This window comes from Syngnathus leptorhynchus, chromosome 22 (assembly GCF_054491065.1).
Source record: "Syngnathus leptorhynchus isolate UIUO chromosome 22, UIUO_Slep, whole genome shotgun sequence".
NCBI lineage: Eukaryota > Metazoa > Chordata > Actinopteri > Syngnathiformes > Syngnathidae > Syngnathus > Syngnathus leptorhynchus.
This window is the reverse complement of record NC_141216.1, coordinates 2,278,537-2,286,844: the sequence shown is the minus strand read 5'-3', so window position 1 is coordinate 2,286,844 and position 8,308 is coordinate 2,278,537. Positions and strand designations below refer to the sequence as shown.

The following is an 8,308-nucleotide window of genomic DNA, read 5'->3' as shown; positions in this document are numbered from 1 at the left end:
AAATCTCACAACTAAAGTTAGTTGGACGAAAAACTTTTTTATTTATTTATAGCGGACATTTGAGTCGAAATTTCTGATTAAAACATGTCAAGGTGAGTGACGTCACCTCTTCCTCGTCGGTGATGTGACGAAGCAGGAAGAAGTCGCCACTGTCGGTCGATTGCTTTCCATTGTTTGTTCAACTTTCTTTCACATTTCCGCGCCATGGGGGGCGTCTGCGCTCGCTACGCCGAGGATCACCGGCCGGCGCTCAACTTCGCGTTGCTGGTGGTCACCTACGGCGTTTACCTGCTCATCGGTGCAGGCATCTTCTCGGCCATCGAGCTGCCCTACGAGGTCCAGCTCCGTGATGAACTGGAGGCCAGCCGCAGGGACTTCTTGGCCAACAACACCTGCGTGTCGGACGCCAGCCTCCAGCAGCTGCTGGTGCGCGCCCTGGAAGCCCACAACTATGGCGTGTCGGTGGTGGGCAAAAGTCGCCGCCGCAACTGGGACTTCATGTCCTCGCTGTTCTTCACCAGCACCGTGCTGACCACTACAGGTGAGGCTCACCGTGCAGGTGTCACTAAGGGCCTAAGCCTGGGGTGGGGGGGGGGGGGGCGCTTTAAACATCACAAAATCTCTATTTGAAGGATCCATCAGAGACCATGACATACATGAAAATTGTGTTTATTGTATACAAAATGACTTAGTTGTGTCATTTGTGTCAAGGTTACGGCCATACCGTTCCTCTGTCAGACGAAGGGAAGGCCTTCTGCATCTTCTACTCCATCCTGGGAATCCCCTTCACCCTCTTCTTACTCTCCGTCCTGGTGCAGAGGATCATGGTGGTGGTCACTCGCCGTCCCCTGGCCCACTTCCCTCACCGATTGGCCGTGTCTAAGACCAAGTTCGCCCTTGCCCACGCGGCCATCCTCGCTGTGGTGATGTTTCTTGCGGTTCTCTTCATCCCGGCGTGGATCTTCTTTGCCTTGGAGCAGGACTGGAATTTCCTGGAGTCCCTCTACTTCTGCTTCATCTCTTTGACCACCATTGGCCTCGGAGACTACGTCCCAGGAGAGACTCACAGTTCAGAGGACAACCCTCACGGGAAGGTCTACAAGATGGTCATTACTCGTAAGGCCAGTTTGCTGTTCTTGCCAATTCTCATGTAAAATTGTGCTTTGGTGCCATCTGGTGGCATTTATGTTCTATTGAAAGCTTCGTTGAGGCAGGTCATAGGTCGTCGTACAAACAATTTGATTAGTCAGCTAGATTTCAAATATTAGCATGCTGGTCATTTTTCAGTGTACCTGCTACTGGGGCTGGTGTGTATTCTGGTGCTGATGGAGACGTGCGTGGAGCTGCCGCAGATAAAGCGCCTGCGCCAGCGCTTTTACCGCGACGACCTGCGTGAGCTGGACGCCGAGACGGCAAACATCATCGAGCGGGAGCATCCTGCCGACATCTCCGAGCGCGTCATCCCCTCCGTGTCGGAGCAGGCCGACACCTTGCAGAACGGCGGCCGGCCGACGGTACCGTACAAGTTGGCGCCCAGCCTCAATGGAAAGCTCAACTAGCACGATGAAAAAGGTCAGCGGCTATGCCTTCCATGTCGCTGATAAGGATGTTGAAAGTCTGCTCATTTATGTCTTTTTTATTTTGTCTCCTTTGTCAGAACATTCCTCACAGATAAGAGCTGGGGCGTGAACGCCGAGGAAGGGTGGCTAAGTTTCCACTTCCTGTCAAAGTAGAGCTGGGAGAGGAAGAGTGTCGTGCCACGACTTGAGATTTGAAAACACCTTACCTGCATGTTGGAGCCTAAGAAATGACTTATAATGACCAAGTGGTGCTTGGGTGACAGGAAACCTGTGCAAGATGACAGATTTGTTACTGAAAAGATGGCCACCAAAAAGCTCTGCGACACTGTAAAACCTAAATGGACCTGATTTTTAAAAAGGTGAAAACTCAACGCCTTCAAAAAAGTGTGACGAATAATATGAATAATTGAAGTCACAATTTTTAGAGTGTAGTTTCCCCAAGAGGTAGCAAGAAGCATTGTTACGTTCATACAAAACTCTTAAGGTCTTTGTAAAGGCACAGATGCAATATAGATAAGAACACAAGAGGGCAGCATTTGCTTGCTTTACACTCAATGTACTTCCAAAGCCTTAAAGTAAAATCTGGGGGTTTTTTTTCAACACAAAAGTCGCACAATTCACCAAACCTGCTCATGACAAAGCCACATACATTTTTGTATATTTTGTACATTACACGGCTCTATCCCAAAAAAAAAAAAAAAGACTTAATAAAAGGTGTTTTAGAAGCCATATAAGTGTGGGCTATTTCATTTGTACAGTCCTGACAGTTCATGTGCAGGCTGATGCTAGTCCTTCAAAGTCTATACCACGTGCGGCCGCTTGGAGCAGCTCGGCCAAAAGGCGCGCATGATGAGCACCAGCAGGACCACCAGCAAGACGACGATGATGGTGACGATGGCCACGTAGCCGGCGTAAGGCAGCGGCGGTGCGTCGGGAGCCTCGGCCGGGATCATGTTGGTCAGGTTGAGCATGTAGCCCAGAGTCCAGCCCGCGTCGCTTTCTTTGATCTGGGAACGTGACATCATCATGTTTGGTTTATAATTTCCTCGAACATTTGAAGCTAGAGTCAGCGCACCTTGTGTATGAATTTGATGTTGGAGTAGCTTTCTGAGGTGAAGTTGTAAGCGTCCGTCAGGAGTGTGATGAGGTAGGTGCCGGCAAAGCAGTACCCCACCAAATATTTCAACTTGGTGCCTGGATTCTGCTGCTTCACCTACACAGTTAGTTTGTATACATTTGTATATAGTATGTAAACACACACATATGGGCGGATAGTGACCTCCTGCCAGGATGTAGCGCAGAAACGTGCCATCGTCTCTTTGACCGTGTCCAGAGAGAAGGACGTGGAGGTGAGGTTGAAGAAGTTCATAGTGTAGTAGTAAGCTGAGAATGCCTAAAGTGCAAACCAATAACGTATTCTCATTTTTACAGCAGCATCTGAGAATTTAAGAGCATCTTGTCACCAATTGAAGCTTAAGTGGACCATTTTTTTTTTTGGTCCACAGCAACATCATGCCCGCTTACCCCGAAGAGCCCCTCCACGGTTGGCTGGTAGACCCCGTTGAATGAGCAGCGGCTATATTTGCATTGGCTGAAGTTAAAGAGCGTCCGGACTACGTCCTGGCATTGTTGGAAGTTTCCTAAACCCGTGTGTTGGAAAGACACGGGGGCTCCCTGGGGCTTTCTGTCCGACACGCAGGGACTGTCGTAGAGCGTCGAGTAATCCTTCATTTCCACGTAGCCGGGGTGGAAGCATGGGTCCTTTATTCGTGGAGGACCTGACTGGCGGAGAACAAAGAAAAGAATGCAAGCGTTTGAAAAATGGACATAAAGTAGCCACGCTTTGTATGATCATGAGTAGTCCTGGGAAAAAAAAAAGGTCATGCTTTGAAAGGGCGTCTACCCGAGTTTGGTGCGCCAGCGCCATTCTGAGGGCCTGATCCTTCCCGTAACACAGGAAGCTGTGCGTGTAAAGGTTGTAGTCGTTTCCGTACAGCCGGAAGGTCACCGAGTTGCCCGGCGACTCTGTGCCGTCGAACGTTTTGGAAACAAAGCTGATCTGGGTGGACGCCCCGCCGAGGTCCAGGGCCCCCGTGGTTTTCAGGCCCTGTTGACGCACACGCGCAGAGGCATCAAACGACGGATTTGATCTCAGAGCTGGCGCGTTCACTGAAACGGAAGGAGCGCTTTTCAGAACCTGTTTGAGGCGGTCGTCCAAGTAGTTGACGGTGACCCATCCGAAGGCGCCCTCCTCCTGGCCGCTGAGGAGCCTGGCGCCCTGGTAGGAGAAGGGCAAGGTTTGCAGGGTCTCCGACACGGCCCGGAACACCTCCTCGGATGCCGAGCTATTCCTCATACTGCGCATTAACGAAATCAGGAATTTGCATCAACATTGCAGTTATTATAAATCTTAAAAAAGCGGTAGCAACACACGTAGAGGGACAATAACGACAAGTCTATAATTGTCTACCTGCAGTACGCTGCCCCCTGGTGGCAAAAGCACCCATACCAGAAGGTAATGACGTACAAAGTGTTTTATTTACATCATGAACTTTGTGGCACAGGTCAAATTCCCGGATGGCTTCCTTCCTTACTTGAGCAATCTCATCCCGGCAGTGGCTCCCAAGTAGACGGGCGTCTGGGCATGTCGTTTCTTGGGAATGTTCTTCTCGACCTCTAGCATGCACTCCCTCAATGTCTGGCCGGCCTTCCACGGCGTCGCCGCGTAGCTGGAGATACCTGGCCCTACCACATTCAGATTTTTTCAGCGTGTCAAAAAATATGCTACTTGAGGTTTGAATTTTTTTATCCCCTGGAAATCAAGTCATCCATCCAAACAAAAATGCAAATGTCAGCGTACCTTTGACAGTGCAGGAGTGTTTCTGCTCGGCCCGGCCTGTGTTGTTGTCCTTCTCGGCGGGCCACGCGTAGACGAAAACGGTGGTGTGCGACGAGCCGGCGTCCAGAACAACGCCGTACTACCAAAGGGAACGAAAAGGAATCCGCCAGTCAAAACATTTGAGAGTGTGCGTACGTTAGGGGTGATGCTGAGAAGCGTGAAGTTATTCATCGAGTGTGTGTAGACATGCCGATGTCTTGTTTTGTGTATAAAGGGAGTGTTTAGTAAACAGCTTTAGATGCTAATCTAGAACAGATGTGACGGCGGAGATTGTCAGGCCATGACATCAACAGCCATTAGCGCTAAAATGTTGTTCCAACTGAGCTGGATGCGTTCCTTGGCAACTTAGAAGCCACCACATGCCAAAAAAATGGACAGGAAGACGTGCTAGAAAATTCCAAGTTCAAAACTGATCTGGCTGGATGTCGGTGTCACGATAAAATGCAGATAAAGTCGGTTCACCTTGTACTTTTGCGACGGCGGCATGTTCTGGACCACTGTGACCACCACCAGGGCGACAATGGCAATCAACGCGCTGCCGACAATCACCACCGTCCAAGACTTGTACCACGGATTCTTCTCTTTCATGTCTGCTATCGGGGTCAAACAGGAAAGGCAGGAAGAAGAGGTCGGGCGGGGGGGACAAAACAAAAAAAAAGGAGACAGGAAAGAGGTTAGCATGACATCGGCTTGTGCCCAGATGTGCCTGTGTAAATTTTAACCAGAGCGAGCTGGCGGACTGCGTCTTCCTGCATTTGCGCAAATAAACCAAAAATACGCCAGTTTCCTCAAAAAGTAGATTTTCTTTTTTGTAAAGCCTACAAAATTCTTGGCGGTAAATTGACAGTCAAAAGGTAGACGCGGCGTGGCGGATTTCTTCATCTTCTGCCGTGTGTTCAAGGCTTAATGACGCTTTGGGAAACACAAACTTGCACCCGGCGTGATGTTTGTACAAGGAACATGTTGCGAACATGCACGCGTTGGCCGGCGGCAAAAGGCGGCACTTTCCTACCTGCCTCGTTGACGCCAGTCAAGTTCAAGAAAATCCAAAGAAGGAAAAGCCCTCCGGTGTTACAAGTGGCCGCTGCGTGTGTGTGAGTTTGGAATGAACACCCCGCCACCCTTCAAGGTTTCCGTGGCGACGGCCAATGAGAGCGCAGAGGAAGCGGGGGACTCCCTTGTTTGGCTCTTGTTTATTGCCCAGATGATGTCATCACTGTGACGGATCGGGATCCCCTGCCTGCCTCTGTTTCGGTGTGTGTGTGACTGGCCTGCAAATTTGTGGAGCCATTCAGAAAAGCGATGCCTTGTTTACTCCGTTTTTTTTTCCCCCCCTGATCGGAATTGGCATCATTTGGCTTTGCATTAAAAAATTGTAGGGCAAATTTTAGGATGGGCGGAGGGGAAAAAAAATCAATTGTAATGACATTTAATGTGGCAAATTTGTTTTCTGATGGGACTTAAGAGGAAGTTTTGTGGCATCGGAATGACGATGAGATGACAAGAAGAATCGGAGAAGTGAAGAAAGAGGAAGTGAGGACAGCGGGGAGTCAAGTGTGTCACAAGTCGAGGCAGACGATGCGCTCGACATTCATGATGGGACACTGATGTGAAACTGGAAAAAAAAAAAAAAAACTTCCTGGGCTCAGGAAGTCACACGGTGCAGATGGTCTTCTTCCTTTGCGGATTGAGAAAGATACCGACTACTGAATTTACTCACATATTTGTTTTTTCCCAAGCCGATAAATGAAATGGTCTTAATTTGGTAGCCGGATGGCTAAAATAGAAAACAGAATGGATAAATTGATGGATAGGCAGAAATAAATACAGAAAAAAAAATGGATCCACTCACAACAAAGACTGAAACACCGCCCCCAAAAAAAACACATGACAGCACCACTGCCACCTACTGTCGTGGATGTGCAATCACACTTTCCAGGGAGTAATGAACAACAGCAATCTTTACACGCAAGCACCAAGCAATTCCCTTATTGAATTAAGCACACAAGATTGCCATCAATTAGTAAACCACAGCACACACACAGACAATAAGCACCTGTTTGGGAACACACACACCCCTCCTTGTGTGTGTTATCAGTGTACTCACTCACCTCTTTGTGCAGACATCTCAGCAGCACCACAATGCCGGGTCTATACCGCGCTCTCTCTCTTAAAGCCACTGTGTCTTCCCCCTCTCTCACCCACTTCCTCTTCCTGCCTCTCTCTCTCTCTCTCTCTCTCTCTCTCTCGTGGACTTGCTGGTCAACCTCCTCCTCGTCCTCAGAATCCCTTTACACCTTTATCATCGCCCCCCCCCCCCCCCCATTTCCTCAACTTTCCATCTACCTCTGCTCACCCATCTTCCTTCTTTTTGTCTGCAAAAAGTGGGTCACACACACACATATCGGCACACAGATGCTAGTATCGAAGCCCTGGAAAGCCGTGACATCATCAGCTTTTACGCTGCCTCTTTAAAATGCGTTGCGAGGTTGCAGGGCGGGGGGGCGGTCGTTACATAACTACATTCCAACCCGATGGGAAAACCTCGAGTCCAGGGCCACTTCAAGGTCCGCACGAGCTTGCGGGTTAGGCGCTCGTTTGTGCACTACATTGTCATGTGACTTGGCTCAGAATTGACAACAAAAATATGACATATTAAATATATAGATTATCTATCTATATATTTATATGTTTTAATGTGAGGGAAGGTTTTTTTTGTTCTTTTTAGCATTGTTACATCAAATAGGAATAAGAGCGAGTCAATCAAGATTAACAGAGCTGATGTTATGGGGCTAATTTTTGCTCCCTGTGCAATTGATCTACCTGCTAAATTCCCTTCAGGCATACAAACATAATATCTTTTTTTTTTTTTCTTCAACAATTCAAATATTTGAGGCATTTTAATTTCAAACTGATCTAACCAGCACGCGCACGCGCGCATACACACACAGACGGCAAAAAATGTTTGCCCGTCTTGCCCTGTTAGCAGCGCGCACTACAAACAGGAGTGGCCATTTTATACAAAGATGGTGGAAGAAGAGGTGTGTGAGAAAATTTTAATAACACATCCTGTTTTGCAACCACAGACGCTTTTTGCACAGCAAACAGACAGATTCTCGCTAACAGGACAATGGCGGGGGTTGTCATTGCGGTGATAACATGAACGTCGTGTGTTTGCGCTTGCATACATTGTCCTTTTCAAGATGTCGACCTATAGGGGCCTTTTTGAGTTTACACAGTACGGCGCGGGAACAAAAAAAAACCAAAAAAACATTGGCCATACGAGTGCTTTTCAAACAGAGCAGCGGTGGTTTTATAATCAAAAAGGTCACCGCGCCTCGGAAAAATGTTTGATAAAAAATGGTCAACATTTCACCCGTCTTCCCTTGTGAACTTCATTTAGCTGTTTATAAGGGGACAAGGCACACGCTCATTTAAATCGATAACAAAATGAAGCTGTCGTGGCAAACTCAATAGAATCTGGATCAGAATCTGATTTGGCCGCAATGTAAACGCAGTGCACACATTTTAAGAGTGACTGTCGGAGCCTTTGCGAACGTCTGGGTGTGTTATCGCTGTGAAGGCTTGTAAAAGACACACGTGGACTATTTGTTGACTGAAAGCTTTAAAGCGATTCCGGATCCAGTGTGCTCGATCCGTCATTGAAATGAGGACGAATTGATGAGATGAAGAGTCCATTTGAGCTATTTTTAGGGCCCGCTGGGAATATAACTGGGCCTTATACCGACAATTTGGTGTTATTTTAAACCTTCCATCCGCAAAGTATCACCTTACAATATATTACATCAAATATAAATATCACATTGCA

General features: G+C 48.0%; 2 protein-coding genes across 5 annotated transcripts; one reads left to right on the top strand and one right to left on the bottom strand.

Annotated features, from left to right (window-relative positions):
- Positions 1-107: 107 nt before the first annotated feature.
- On the top strand, positions 108-2,303 carry LOC147039263 (potassium channel subfamily K member 1-like). The gene is made up of 4 exons (XM_085904550.1): positions 108-541; positions 712-1,116; positions 1,288-1,572; positions 1,658-2,303. The coding sequence occupies exons 1-3, from the start codon at positions 205-207 to the stop codon at positions 1,557-1,559; spliced, it is 1,014 nt and encodes a 337-aa protein (XP_085760676.1). The 5' UTR covers positions 108-204; the 3' UTR covers positions 1,560-1,572; positions 1,658-2,303.
- Positions 738-6,606, bottom strand: entpd1 (ectonucleoside triphosphate diphosphohydrolase 1). 4 transcript variants are annotated; one of them, XM_085904547.1, is made up of 10 exons: positions 6,591-6,606; positions 4,942-5,072; positions 4,441-4,558; positions 4,175-4,325; positions 3,778-3,937; positions 3,484-3,687; positions 3,105-3,362; positions 2,860-2,973; positions 2,656-2,793; positions 738-2,587 (listed from the first exon to the last, which is right to left on the bottom strand). In XM_085904547.1, the coding sequence occupies exons 1-10, from the start codon at positions 6,604-6,606 to the stop codon at positions 2,381-2,383; spliced, it is 1,497 nt and encodes a 498-aa protein (XP_085760673.1). In that variant the 3' UTR covers positions 738-2,380. The 4 variants fall into 4 exon arrangements, with proteins under 4 accessions (XP_085760673.1, XP_085760674.1, XP_085760675.1 ...); XM_085904548.1 differs by having other exon boundaries at positions 4,942-5,069; XM_085904549.1 differs by lacking the exon at positions 6,591-6,606 and adding an exon at positions 5,492-5,692.
- Positions 6,607-8,308: the final 1,702 nt, after the last annotated feature.

Excerpts from the sequence above, each read along its gene's own strand:
- entpd1 (XM_085904546.1), bottom strand. The coding sequence starts at position 5,361 with ATGAAGAAATCCGCCACGCCGCGTCTACCTTTTGACTGTCAATTTACC. Across the intron at positions 4,559-4,941 it reads CGCCGTCGCAAAAGTACAAG|TACGGCGTTGTTCTGGACGC; the intron begins GTGAACCGACTT and ends TCCCTTTGGTAG. Across the intron at positions 2,974-3,104 it reads CCGTGGAGGGGCTCTTCGGG|GCATTCTCAGCTTACTACTA; the intron begins GTAAGCGGGCAT and ends TTTGCACTTTAG.
- LOC147039263 (XM_085904550.1), top strand. The coding sequence starts at position 205 with ATGGGGGGCGTCTGCGCTCGCTACGCCGAGGATCACCGGCCGGCGCTC. Across the intron at positions 542-711 it reads CACCGTGCTGACCACTACAG|GTTACGGCCATACCGTTCCT; the intron begins GTGAGGCTCACC and ends ATTTGTGTCAAG. Across the intron at positions 1,117-1,287 it reads CTACAAGATGGTCATTACTC|TGTACCTGCTACTGGGGCTG; the intron begins GTAAGGCCAGTT and ends GTCATTTTTCAG.